Raw genomic sequence first — 15093 nt, 5'->3', positions numbered from 1 at the left:
TAGCAAAATAAATATATATATTTTGCTATACATATACAAAAAAAATAGCTGTATAATTCGCTATGCATATACAAAGAAACCAGTTATATAATTCGCTATACATATATAAAAGAAAGCAATTGTATACATCAATTGTATAATTTGTGTATGTATAAAACGAGAAAGAAAAAAAATAAAAGAAAATTTGGTAGAGAAATATTTGTATTGTATAGTGTATGTGACGAAGTTATATGTATTTGCATGTGTATATACAATTTTTTCTCGCTTTATACAAACAGAAACGTAATTAATCCATTTCGTCTCTGTTTGTATAAGCGAGAGAGGCGAGAGTGACAAGCGAGATCTGATAGAGGGAAACAAAAATATATGTATATATACAATTTTCTCTTACTTTATACAAATATAAACGCATTTTATACATTTGTGTTTGAATAAAAACGAGAGAAACAAGCGACAGTGAGAGCAAACTTCTTCCAATGGAGTCCTATGAATATGAATTACGAATTCGAAATAGGTAGATTCCAAAATAGTGATATTGGAAAAAAAGAAGAAGAGGATAAGTAGTAAAAGTTAGTAGTAGAAGAGTAACCAATAGTTGGAACAAGTTTCTTGGAAATAAGAGATTTGACACTTTGTGACCAAAAAGTCAAAATTGGCTGGTAAGAGAGAGAAGGAGAGCTGACAAGGTATAGGACGTCATCCCATTTTAGCAACTTTCACCTGCTTCCCATCTGGGTACTTCCGGCAGTGCTTGATTTATTGATTTGGTGATTCTAAACTTCAGTTGATTTCTCACTGATTCACTGAACACAGAAGGGCTAAAGAAATTGAAGGGGAAAAAAACCCCAACAACAAATAACAAGATTTGATGATTCTGTTGTCTTATTTTAGCTTTCTGGCAAAGCTTGAGCCTTTTGCTATAGACCCTTTTCGTTTCTTGAACTGTAAGTGGCTTAGCTTTCTTTAATCTTCAGTTATTATGTAACTTGCTACTGTATTGCTTACTGCTTTTTTTTTTTTTTTTTTTTAAAGTTGGGTGTGGTTGTTTTGGGTTGGAGGGTTATAAAGTTTGGATTTTGAGGACTTTGTGAGTAAAGGGTTTACTTTTTTTGATTCTGTTGAGGATGGGGAGGGGTGAGGTGTGGATTAGGGAGGAGTTTTTGTTTGGATTTACTAGATATTAGTTGAGCATGATTCTTGATTCTTAGAATTTCAATTTTTTGGGATTAGTAGTGTCTTAGGATTTGAGAATTAGATGACAATTTTTGGGATTAGTAGTGTCCAGGCCTGCCATCTCCCACCACTAACAGGCACCAGGTAATAAGCTTTGAAGATATTCTTCAGCTTAAGACAAATTACTTGATGGAAGATGCATCTATGGCGATGTCTATGATTGTATGTCTATTGCTGCTGAGGCTACGTATTTAGCCATTTTGTTGCTTATGATAGTTCTTTCCTCAATAAAGAGTTGGAAGTAGTACATGGCTGGTATTTGTTGTTTTTTCTTATATGAACATTCTCATCTGCTTCTTTAATGTTGCTTAAGTTTCAGTACTTTGTTTTCTAGTTGCCGTGATTTGGTGCAAACTGAATAAACTTATTAATTGATCAAGTCTTGCAATGCGAGGTGCCAGAACAATGAGTATTTGAGTCTATAATTTACTTTTGTTTGCTTTGCAATGAAATATTTTAGTTTCTCTTAACATCTATATGAAGTCCAGTATGATTCAAGTCTCTTGCCAGGCACCTCCCCAACCTAGTCTAACCCCCTTCCCTTCTCCCCTCACTTCACTGGAAAAAAAGGAGAGAAATTTCCGGTTTGCAGCCAATATTTGAGGGGTTGACTTTCAAGCAACCAACTGATTCAGATATTGACCCTAACAACTACTATTTGCTTCAAGAAGCTCACCAGGAAAATGTTACTTGTTAAAGAATGTATGCAAACTAAAACTTAGCATTAGATGGCAGATAAGTGTGCATTTGGAGGCAATCCTTTCTTGAATTAGTTATCGATTTTATAGTTAACATAATAAGCTTGTTGTGGAACGCTATATGGATTAATAGACCTACGCTTTCCAGTATCCAGATTAGCCATCTTGTTAGCTTATTTTATGTTCCAAGAGATTATGACATTCCATCATGCAGGACTGAGCCCAATTCTGAAGTCAAGAAATCAAATAACTAGCAAAGGTCTCTATTTGTTGAGAATGGGGTTTAATAAATATTAGTAGTAAGGTTTATATTGATTCAACAATTGTATTGCTTTTTAGTGAGTGAACTGAAATTACCGGTGTGCTTTGAATATAACTGTTACAAATGTTTATTCAGGTCAATTGGAAAATAGAAATTCAGTTTAATCTGGCTTTAGGTTGTTCAACAGCCTTGCATAACCCTATGAATGGGTGTGACATGGGTACAGGTTTTTTAAGGATCCTCCATATACTAAAAAATAGCTAAAAAATCCACACACTTACAGGATACTTACAAGTTACACCCGTAATGAATATGTACCTTTTCCAAATATATGTGACCTAAAGAGACACCACAATCTGTGTACAACAGGTACCTGTGAATAAATCACGCCTGCAGTTCTCAATTATTGTAGTTCACACTTTGGCAATACTGTTGTGACATTGAGGGAGATGATAGAATATTCATGTGTTCATCACCTTGGAGAGTTGTCTGAAGACAAGGCTTTTGTGCTTTGATACTGTTACTCAAATATCTTTTACCAACTTGATATCTGCAAGTCGATATTTATTGACAGCTGCAAGTCGATATTTATTTGACATCTGCTTCTGCCTTGGTGATTTACAGAAGATACTACATCTGATTTGTGTTCCAATTTCAATTGATTATCCACAAAGTTGATATAGTCCACGATGGCTGATATCAGTCCTAGTACATCAACAGATGCCGATACTGAAGATAAGAACAGGGTAAGTCAGTTACCTCTCAAATCCATATCTAGTCATTATTTGATTTTATGTTTTGAACTATGTCTAGTCTTGAATTCAATTTGTCCAAATTTTGATTGATTATCATGACTTTGTAATTTGAATTTGTTTCTCCTTAAAACCTGGTTTGTCAATTAGACCTTTTTCATTTTCCTATATAAAGGAGAATATAAACATGTTTATGCTCTTTTACTCTGTAATAAGTAAAAGAGTGATATGTCTGTAATGTGGAGAGAGAGAAGAAGGCACAATGTGTGGAATGTTACTAGTTACTCCTCTGGCACTAATTTGGGTCATTTGGAAAGAGAGAAATAAAATAGGAGAGCTTTTGAAAGGGTGGAATGGACTTTGCACAATTGAGTAGTCTCCGGTCCCTCATTTTCTTTTGGTGCACCCATGTATTTTCTATTTGTATAGTGTACTGTGTGTCCTTCCGAGATAACTACTTTTGTTGGTCTCTCCTCTTTGGTGTATCTCTTGTGTACGACCAAGTTGGCCTTGTTATTATCAACGAAAACCTTACTTTATTAAACAACAAAAAAAAGAGGCATGTCTGTAGAACATTTAAAATGAAACTGGCATTGACATATAATCTATGTTTTTAGTAATAAATGAAAAATGAACCAACTCCTTGCGATACTATCCCAGCAAAAGTTTCTTGTCCATTTCTGCTTCTACATACAGGGTGGAGCCAATAGTTGAGGATAAAAGTAGGCTAATGATGGGTCAATGGAGGAAAGACATGGAACCTTATGCCTCCATTATCTATTCAACCAAACTAACGGTTTATGATGATCCTTCTGCATTGTTATTCAATATTGAACTTGACAATGCAGTAAAAGATGATTGATGGAGTTATTGAAATAGAGGAATGAACTTTGAGGGTGGAAAGTGTGGGGGGAGGGAAGGAGGAAGTGTCTTATTTAACAGGAGGGACAACGAGGAGATATATGTACCAATAATAAAAGAATAAAGAGAGGACATCAATTCAAAAGAATCTACAACATACTCAGTGTAATCCGACGAGTGTGGTGCAAGGAGGGTGGTGTGTACTGTGTACATAGACCTTACTCCTACCTTGTGAAGGTAGAGAGGTTGTTTTTGATAGATCCTCGGCTCATGTAAAGGGTTACAAAACACGGTTTTCACGTTAGGTAGGTACACTAGTAAGGGGTATTAAGAACGAACACCTTACTGACTAGGTTTGTCTGACTAAGCTACATCTTGTGTATTGTTTATACACGTGGATAGAACATCTTGAAACTGTTCTTCCTGCTTACCAAGCAGCATCTGTTACCAAGCATCTCAAGAAAAAAGAAAAAAAACATGACTTTAATCTAATACTAAGACGTTGTTTTGATTGGTTCACCTAATTCCTAGATGTTTGATAAGAACAAGAAATAAAAAACATGCCTGATTAAAGAGGACCATTAACTAATTCATCCAGACTTTCCTGAATCTTGTTGTGTAACTTTTATCCTTGAAGCTAATCTGTATGAAAAGTTAATGAAAGTGATATTTGATCTCTGTTGGTGCAGTTCCTAAATCAACAACTGTGTGCCGTAGCTTCTGATGGAAGTGACAGACCGAAAGATCAAAAGGTATCACATTTATCATCACATACCGAATGATGGAACATGAGAAAAAGAAATGTTTATATGATCTTGAGCTCTTTTTGCGCAGACACTCCGTAGACTTGCTCAAAATCGTGAAGCTGCTCGAAAAAGCCGTCTAAGGAAAAAGGTGAGTCCTCTTTCTATGGCACTATTTGCAGCTTCATGTGATATACACTCTATTCATTTTACTTGAGATTAATATGGAAATGTAATTAACAGTCCTTAGGGTAGTGGCCATCCAAAATCTGGCTGACTAGATCTTCCCATTTAAATTTTATCTGGTGGGTCTCGAAGTACAGTATCATAATACTAATCAAGATGAAAAAAGAAGGTTTAATGTCGGAATGTATTAGTTCAGAATCTAGTCGACCAAAAATAAATGAAGGAATTGATCTGTGTATTGTAACTTTTGTCATATTGCCCTCGCGATAAATGCTTGTAACAGTCAATTTAAAAGCCAAGAATTCTGATTCAGCTGTTTCTCCCTCTACAAGTATCACATAATGAGCTAAAGTGTCACACTTCCAATGTGTGTATCAAACTCCATACATGGGTGAAAATACTATATCTATATCTATATCTATATCTATATCTATATCTATATCTATATCTATATCTATATATATATATCGGTATCAATACTACATCAATGTGCACCGATTATAATGACATTATCTCCCTATATTGTTTTCTTGTTGGTCTAGGCATATGTTCAACAGTTGGAGAGCAGCAGGATGAAGCTGACACAACTAGAACAGGAGCTTCAACGAGCTCGGCAACAGGTTTGTTCAGTAAATCCTGTGTCCTTATCTGTTTCTTTAATTTCTTTGATCACTTAAATATCTAGCACCTCTGTAGATATTAGCTCACAATCTCTCTGATCAGTCTTTGAGACAATGTTTTTCTTTCCCCAAAGGGAATATTTATTTCAGGTTCAGGAGATCAATCGCAGTCGATGAGTGGAAATGGTATGCTCATCTTGTGCATTCAGACTTTTATCATTACAAGTTTTTCACTTATTTAATATTGGATAATCTAGTATGACTGATTTTTCTAAAATATGAACAAAACATTATGGCTGAGTAACGATGTGCTATCATCAAGTACAAGTAGATTAATGGTGGAATTGGTGAACCTTGTAAATGATTGTATATTCACTTTCTGTTCTATATCCTTTCTGATGTGTTAATTATTAGATACTCTAAAGATTTGCATCTTAATGGTGGGCTTCCTTCTTCTTTTCGTTGTTTGATTCCATTGTTTTATATTACCACTTGATGCTGTAATTGAAATTTGATCTATCGGTAAAAGTACTATTTCTCCTAAAGACTTTCAGATTCATTAGTTGTCTTCATTTATCGTAAATGTCGAAGCTATATATGCCCATATGTTTCATCATGCCAAGGAAGTTATTGCCTGAAGGGATTGGACATGTACACATTTCATAAAAAAGAAAGGGGGAGTTTAACTTTGATAAAGAATGGAGAAGAATCTGGACAGAAAAAGGGGAAGAAGTTTATTTTGGAGGTTGTTGCGTTCTTTTTCTTTTACCTTTTCTGGAAAACTCAAATGCATTCATTAATATTTACGAAGATGGTGCAGGAAGTATGTACTGATAGGGTGTCTGCTTTACACATTCATCCATCAAGATAGCCCATTTGTCTGTTCAAAAATTAAATGCTCTTCTTGCACTTGAAGTTCAAGAAAAACGATCACTTCTATATTATTTTTATCATTCTCAACTATAATGGAAGAGTCTCCTACTTCTTTCGATCCAAAGAATCCAGAAAAGGCACAAAAGTGTAGTTCTTCAATCTGCAATTCAGCTCGACCGTATTAACTCATATGCCCCTGGGAACACTCATGAGATGCTAAGCAAGGAGCATTATAAGGCTCCATAGCTGTGATGTGAAATTAGATCCACTAAGAGGCGATTTATATCCTCTCTATGCCTCTTGCTTATGCTGCACCTTTGTATATTTTCATGGAGGAGAAGCTTAAACCATGAAAGAAGCTTTTAGATTAGTCATCCATTATTGTTGTTCTGTGGGGTAGTAAATCATCAGCTTTTTGGTGGTCTTTATATAATATGAAATGCCCTTGAATTCAGAATAATTGATTTTGTAAAGCTTGAATATAAAATTCCATTAAAGTAAGTAATGCAACTTCTGGTCCTTCTAGGAGCTTTGGCATTTGATGTAGAATATGCCCGATGGTTGGAAGAGCAGAACCGACGAATTAATGAGTTAAGGGGAGCTGTTAATTCTCATGCTGGTGATGCTGAACTTCGAATAATAGTCGATGGAATATTGGCACACTATGATGACATATTCAGGATAAAGGGGGATGCGGCGAAGGCTGACGTTTTTCACATATTGTCGGGCATGTGGAAAACTCCTGCAGAAAGATGCTTCTTGTGGCTTGGTGGATTCCGTTCATCTGAACTCCTCAAGGTGAGAGATTTGTCTTCCCACAAGTGAATGTGCAGCTTGGTGAATAGCTTTCTCCACCCTCCCTTTGGCTCAAAAATAACCAAGATAATATAAAAAAATGAAAGCTCATATACTTGTGAATGGAGGTTCTTTTTTCATTTTACCATTGGAAGGAACTATAGAGAAAAAATATCAATTTCTGACCCAAGTTCTCTTTTTCTTTTTTCTTTTTTAACGGAAAGGGTCAAAAATACCTTGAACTATCAGAAATAGCTCAAATATACCCTTGAAGTATATTTCGGCTCAAATATACCCTTACCGTCAAACTATTGGGTCAAAAATACCCTTCTCATTAACAGAATCGGTTAACGTCACTTAGATGCCATGTGGATGTCACATGGCATGCCACATGAGCCAATAGAGTTCCACTCATGCCACGTAGACTAATAAACTTATCCCTAATTTCCCCCAATTTTCTCCATTTTTCGTAGAATTTAGAAACGATTTCACTGAAAAACATAGAACCCCTTTTCCTCATTTCTCCATTTCCTTAGAACGATTTCACAAAATACATAAGTTCTAAGGGAAGGGTATTTGAGGGGAAGGGTATTTTTGAGCCGAAATATAGTTCAAGGGTATATGTGAGCTATTTCGAATAGTTCAAGGGTATTTTTGACCCTTTTTCCGTTTTTTTAAAGATAATTTCGGACCTAATTTACTGCTGCATCTTGCTAAACTACCTGTGTATACTTCCCTGGCTAGAAGCTCTCAGTAAGGATGTTCTTTGAGGTGCACTACTCTGATTTCAGTATGCTCCGCCTCCCATCTGCTTTACCTATGGTGGTGGTTCTGTGCAAAGATTATCTCCGTTGTCCCTATGGTCTCGCTTTAGTTACTCTACCTCTACTCTTACCTTCTTCCGTCCTGGTTTTTCTAATTATGTCCAGCATCTAAAACCTCCTGCTTATTCTCTCTCTCTCTCTCTCTCTCTCTCTCTCTCCCCCCCCTTTATATGGAAGTCTTTTGGCATATTCCTTCACTATGAAACATATAGCGAGCTTCTGATCTTAGTTATGGCCACCTTCTTGATGAATAACATCTGCTTACTTCTCTAGTGGGAAGTTCTTGGTGAAGATCTTCTTTTGGTATGCAATGCTCTTATTTCAACATGGTTGCAACTCCTATTTATCGTCTTTGTATTGCTGTTCTTGTCGGTAAAATAAACAGCTCTTAATGTTTCCATTTCTCCGATGGTCTTGCTTTAGTTAGATCTCTCCATCCGCTCCTTTCTCCCCCTTTACAAAACTAGGTACATTCTAATATCCATTGGACATTTCCTTCCTTTCTTTTTTCTCTTTTCTTTTCAAGGGCTAAAGCCGATGAGAAGAGATTATTGACTACATTTTCCTGCAAGTTCTTAAATTTCTTGCCACTTGATTGCAGCTGCTCATTAATCAGTTGGAGCCTTTAACCGAACAACAATTATTGGCGATCAACAACTTACAACAGTCATCCCAACAGGCTGAGGATGCTTTATCCCAGGGAATGGAGGCATTGCAGCAGTCTTTGGCTGAGACTCTCGCAGGGTCTCTTGGACCTTCAGGTTCCTCTGGGAATGTTGCAAATTATATGGGTCAAATGGCCATGGCAATGGGGAAGCTTGGAACTCTTGAGGGTTTCATACGGCAGGTACTTAATCAAGCCTCCACATCTGTGTCTATTGCTTTGAAGTTATATACTTGCTTTGTCCGAAGTGCGTCCTAAAGCCTGCAGATTCATCATTGACATGTCAAACTTGTGCATCTTTCTGTTGGTTAGCCTTTCCATAGTTGTCTCCTTAAAAAAGAAAATGAGAGATGCATTCGGAGAAGGAAAAGGGAGAAGTAATAAATTCCAAGTCTCTTTGTTAAATATCTCATAGTCCAATTTAATCCAAACAAACTTGTTTACTGCGCCATAGTGTTATTATCATCAACACCCTTTTGAAGTACAAGCAATGAGAGGCCAGGGGAGGGAAAGGGAAGGAAAACCAAAGTTCCTGCTTAGAATTGAACTCATGCTTACTCTAGGTAAAGTGAAGCTAAGAACGGCTAATTCTTATTTACTGCACAAGATAACATCTTTGAACAACTTTAGGCCCCAGTCAAACAAAAAGTGTCCATTTCACCTCACAGTACTCCTAGCCAACTGATGACATATTCTCCCTCCTGTCTACTAGAATGACTAGCTATGTGCAGTTGCATATTTGCTGCTGAATGCTGGCTGAGAACATTTTAAGTTTTACCACTCTTCATAGTGGCTCTGTGATTCAATTTTTTTAGTCATTTGAAAGTTTCAGAGAGCCTTAAGCAGAGGAGAACCTATAAGGTGCTTATTCCCTTGTTAATTAAGAGATAAGCCTGCTGTGAAATATTTGATTGATTCTGACGTCAGTAGATCTGGGATTTGGCGTTAATAGTTGCATTTAAGATCTATCTTGGGGATTCTCTTTTCCAAGCCTTAGGTTTGTGTATTTTGTTTGGAAGACGGAGGGGGAGGAGGAGGCGTTTTATGGGTCTACTACTCATTGCTTTTAGGCTGACTTCTATTTAGTGATGATAATTTACATAAATTTGCTTTTGGAACATATTGGGAATCAGTAGCAAACCCATCCATGAATTCACGGGTTCTGTAGAACCCATGCTTCAGAGTCGGTACCATACACATATGGGTACGCGTGTGTGAGAATCTCACATTTCAATACTTACTTTCTCAAATCACAATCCGCCACAGCTAGAAATGTGTAACCACATTTTGTACATGTTTGAAGTTTTTTTCATCTTTTTTCCACGTAAATAGGCTGACCTATAAATTAAAATGTCCTTTCAGGCTGATAACCTTCGGCAACAAACATTGCAGCAAATGCATCGCATATTGACAACTCGCCAATCAGCTCGTGCTCTTCTTGCTATCACTGATTATTTCTCTAGGCTTCGAGCACTGAGCTCTCTCTGGCTTGCTCGTCCCCGGGAATAACATCCGCTTTCTTCTAATACACTACTCTAAAGACCCTTGGTAAGTAACATTTGTAAATGAGAAACCTCTTTGTTGGAAAGCTGAGCTGCTGAGTTTTAATGGATACATATATTTATATAATGGTATTTGTAACATTGTTTCATATTTAACTAAGATAGTGTGTGATCAGTGAATTGTTGTTGTATTTTAGTATATCTAATGGTTCCAGTTAGGTTAATGGAAATGAACCTTCACTTATAATAACTTCAATTTTTGCATTTGCATTGTTAATTAGCTACTATTTTTTTTTCCATTGTATTGTTTGAGATTGAGGTGTAGTCGTTATAAAATCTCTGTCTATAGATGCCCTTTTATTTTGGCCCTTGGTGTGTATCGTATACATACCTCTAGTTTTCTATCGCGTATACAGAGATTTATATTCACATAGTTGTATACCTTGAAGACTAGATGAGTAAAGCCCTAACATTAAGATGAGTGAAATTTCATATTAATATCCAACTTAAGTAGTTTTGAAGTACATTCAAATGTAAAAAGTATGACTTTAGGAAGTTTAAATAGTGGATAGATAATGAATATTGAACAACTATAAAGCAAATGGTACAATTGTGATACCTATTACACAAATGTTTAGTGCAACATATAATTCTTATATGGTTAATTGCAAAGTTACATATAGTTCTAAGGGTATCTTCAATTCTATCCTCTATTTTCTATTTCTCTCTTAAAAAATAATCTTTTTCTCTCTCCTCAATATTATATTATTATTTTTATTTCATTTTTATTTTCTTATTTCATAATATAAATCATTTCTTCTTTTTGCAAATAATTACCTATAATCTATATAATCTTCGTGTAATATAAATTTTATTCTTTTTGAATTTTTTATTAAATATAAAATTATATTTTATTCGAAACTTCTAAATAAAATAAAGTACAATAAATATTATTTATAATACATACTAACTATCAATTAAAAAAAGTGAATCATTGACGAAATACAATTACATAATAAATAATGCATTATCCTAAAATTTAATTTTAAATTTTGCATAAATCCTCGACTTTCAAGATTGTGTTGCTCCTATAATGCTCTATTAATGCATTAAGGAGTTAAAAAATGAATAACTTTTTTTGTACATATTCTTTTTATGTGTAGCTAAAAATTGTTTAAATCAACAATTTCATCTTTGTATTCAATTATTAGGAGCCGTTTGGTTACGGTATAACAGGGCATGTTATTTATGTATAAAACGTTGTATTAGTTTTACAATGTTTGGTAAAAAAAATTTATTAGGTTGAAAAGTCAACATGACTTATACAATGTTTGGTTGCATTTTTGTAATCCTACATAATTAATAACAACATAACTTATGAGAAAATCTATGTATAAAGTTATGCGGGGTAGACGTGGAATAAGTTATGTGGGTATTAGTTATACATGTATTAAAGTGATAATTACATATTTACCCTATTAATTTATTTTATTATTTTTTCATTGGAGACTTTATTGTTTTCCTATATACAGGTTTGTTGTTTTTATTTCTTTTTTTATATTTAGACCATTTTTATTTCTTTGAATTTATTTTATTTTTTTCAATTGGAAGCTTTATTGTTTCCCATCAACATGTGTTGTTTTTATTTCTTTTTTATATTTAGACCATTTTTATTTCTTTTAATTTACTTTATTTTTTTCAATTGGAAACTTTATTGTTTCCTATCAACATGTGTTGTTTTTATTTCTTATTATATATAGATTACTTTCATTTCTTTTTACATACTTACCATTTTGATTGATTTATGCAAATATAAATATTTTTTAATATTAGAACTTGATTGTATATTTTTTAACGGTACATAGGCTAATCAAATTAACATTATATATTACTCAATATATTCAGATTTTATTAGCATGTATTATTATTTTGTAAATAATATATACGAACAATTTACAACAATCTTAATATTAAATGGTTAATAATTCATTTATTGTAATCTCTACGTAACTAAATAATATCTACATAACTAATATCCACATAGCTAATACCCGCATTAATATTACCCAATATAACTAAACCCTGCATAGCTAATACCTGCATAACTAAACCCTCCATAACTAATACCTGCATAACTAAACCCTACATTGCTAATACCTGCATAACTCTAACCAGTAACCAAACAACCCCTTAGTGTACTAATTTACTTCGGCCTATTTCTTTTATGGTGATAAATAATTATAATTTAAAATCAAATACTTAAAGTGACAATTTTTTATTTTTTAAAAAAGGATTGAAAAAATTTGTTAATTCGGAATGAAAATAGTATACTTATCAGTAGTATTTTTTTAGATGTTAAATTACTTAGAAAATAATTCAAAAATTAAAGACTTAATTAATAGTCTCATATAATATAAATAATACTAAAATAATTTGAAATTACATATTTAAACTGACGAATTTAAAAAAAAATAGAAAATTTTTAATTCGGATAAAAATAGAAAATTGTAAATAAAAAATGTTTTTAGATGTTATATTATATTAGAAAATTAATTACAAATAATAATGACTTAATGAATCATATAATAGAAATAATACTAAATAATCAAAAAGTGAAATAGAGAGGTGAGTAGTAGTTCTTCAAATTTGGATAACTACTGTTCACCTCTCTATAAATGGAGGATAGAGTAATATAGAGGGTGGAGAGTTCATTCTCTATTTAACTCTCTAAATATAGAGAATAGAGAGTAAAATAGAGGTAGGTTGGAGATGGTCTTAAAAAGGATCAAAAATACCCTAAAACTATGTGAAAGAAACAAAATGTCCTTAGTTTATAGTTTGGCTCAAAAATGCCTTAACCGTCAATATTTTGGTTCAAAAATGTCATTGTGGTCCAAAAATACCTCTATAGTTACAAAATAGGTCAAAAATACCCTTTTTCAAATAAATGTTTTTCTTTCTTTTTAAACACATCTTCTTCCTAATTAAAATATTACTAATAAAGAACACTATTATTATTTTTTTCTTCTAAAATCACTTTGACAAATAAAAATGATTTGATAATAGAGAAATATCTGGTCACGATTCAAAAGTCAGTGGATAATGTGCCGGTCCTCTACCCTTCTGACCTTCTCCACTTAAATATGCATTTGACTTTTGTTTATTGAAGAGTTCAAGCTTATGACGTGTGCCTAACTCACATATCGATGTTGCACTCTTATAACTAGACCAAATTCATGAAGGCAGGTTGTTATTATCTAGTCATGCATATGCAATATCTCAGCCAGAAAGTGGCTCAAATGTTTGGTTCAACTCCCTTCAATTAATTGGTGAGACAGGCATATGAATATACAATCAAAACTCTCTATAATGGTGTTGCCTATTCCGATGATTTTTGGTTGTTTAAGTGTATAGAAAACATCTTATATAACTTTAACATGAAAAATTGATTCTGAAAAAAATTGATCCTTATAGTAAAAGTATTGTAGTAGAGGATGATTGTTATTGAAATATAGAATATAAGGTTCACTTGTCTAATGGATATTATCAGATTACTTGATCCATTTATAAAAGGAAAAATTAGCAATTACGTCATAATACATAACTTATTTAGTTAAAATAATAATATTTTAAAATATTTATTTAAAATATTAGAATGACAATATTTTAACAAATAAAATATATCCTTATATACATTTACCTTCCTTTTATTTCTCAAGTTAAACCCACTTTTTGACTAAAAATAATAGATCCATTACCCACTTTTCATTCTCTAAATATTTTTACCCAAATTCTATCATCTCTTTTTCTCTCTAAAGATTTCTTTCATTATTAAATATCCTCGTACAACTTTAAACCTTATCTTTTTTCTTAAATCAAAATCCTCCATTTTTGTAAGAAATCTTAGAAATCATTTAAAAGATTTTCAACATTGGTCGAAGTATTGAGATACAAAAGTATTTTATATGTTTTATATGTCGGATCTGGATCTGGAAAAAGTATCAGGTGAAGAAGTGTCATTTTTGAAGTGTCAATATTAGGATAAATCACTCAAAAGTATTGAATTTGATTTGAAAGATGCGCAATATTTGAAAAATTGATAAAATTGTTGAAGATCAGGGTGATGAAAAATAACTTTATGCTATGTTGTATTTTGTATCCAAACTATCAAATTGTATTCTTTACTGTTTTTATTATTTATTACATTTTGTATTCATTACAAAATTCATGTGTATCTTGGTAAAATTGGAGTTTTTTAGGTGTAACTTGTATTTATTTGTAGGTGGGATTCATCAAACTATATATATGTTTTATTTTGTATTAGATAAATAGTTTTACAGAATTTTGTATGCTATTCTAAATTAGACTTTATACAATTAAAGAATCTTGAAGTTATCAAATTAATACTTTGTTGGATGAAGCATACCGAAAAAAAACTAGTTATAGTGACAATTGAGGTCATCGGTGGAGTCAGATTTTTATTAAGTGATTTAAAATAAAATAATATAAATATACCAACAAAAAATGAAATAAAGAGTTAATATCTATAATGTATATATAAAATATAATTTTGTTTTAAATATATAATATAACTTTTCGATGAATAGAATTCGAATAAACCTCTTATAGTATCCTGGTTCCGCCTCTAGTCAAGGCAGTGGCCGTCGGCTGTGAGATTGAGAATTGCAGAGATTGGTATGAATTATGATTATTACTCGGAAACCTTACCTAAAAAGATAAATATGTGATATGTATTTATTTTTTTCTATACACAAATATAGTTTTAAAAAATTTCGATATGTAGCTATAATTAAGATTTTATAGCAAATCTATCTCTTTATCTTTTCTCTCTCCCTCCCTCGCCTCTCTATGTTTTTGCTTGCCTCGCTTTTCTCTCTCTGCAATACAAATACAAGTGGTAACAATCAATGATATATATAAAATGGAAAAAGTCAATGATACAAATATTAATGATAATACAGACATCGTAAAACGTAAGTACAATAAATACAATTGTAATTTGTTCGGATTTACAATAAAGATAGAATTGTATTTATCGATACACATAGTATTCGTTATT

General features: G+C 32.8%; 1 protein-coding gene across 1 annotated transcript; it reads left to right on the top strand.

Annotated features, from left to right (window-relative positions):
- The first annotated feature begins 460 nt into the window (after positions 1 to 460).
- On the top strand, positions 461 to 10293 carry LOC107002902 (transcription factor TGA2.2-like). The gene is made up of 9 exons (XM_015201109.2): positions 461 to 944; positions 2818 to 2939; positions 4496 to 4558; positions 4641 to 4700; positions 5278 to 5355; positions 5490 to 5541; positions 6755 to 7026; positions 8449 to 8694; positions 9874 to 10293. Exons 2-9 carry the CDS (start codon positions 2883 to 2885, stop codon positions 10018 to 10020), a joined length of 975 nt encoding a protein of 324 aa, XP_015056595.1. The 5' UTR covers positions 461 to 944; positions 2818 to 2882; the 3' UTR covers positions 10021 to 10293.
- Positions 10294 to 15093: the final 4800 nt, after the last annotated feature.

The sequence above is a fragment of the Solanum pennellii genome, chromosome 11 (genome assembly GCF_001406875.1).
Source record: "Solanum pennellii chromosome 11, SPENNV200".
Taxonomy (NCBI): domain Eukaryota; kingdom Viridiplantae; phylum Streptophyta; class Magnoliopsida; order Solanales; family Solanaceae; genus Solanum; species Solanum pennellii.
This window is presented reverse-complemented; position numbering and strand designations above follow the sequence as displayed.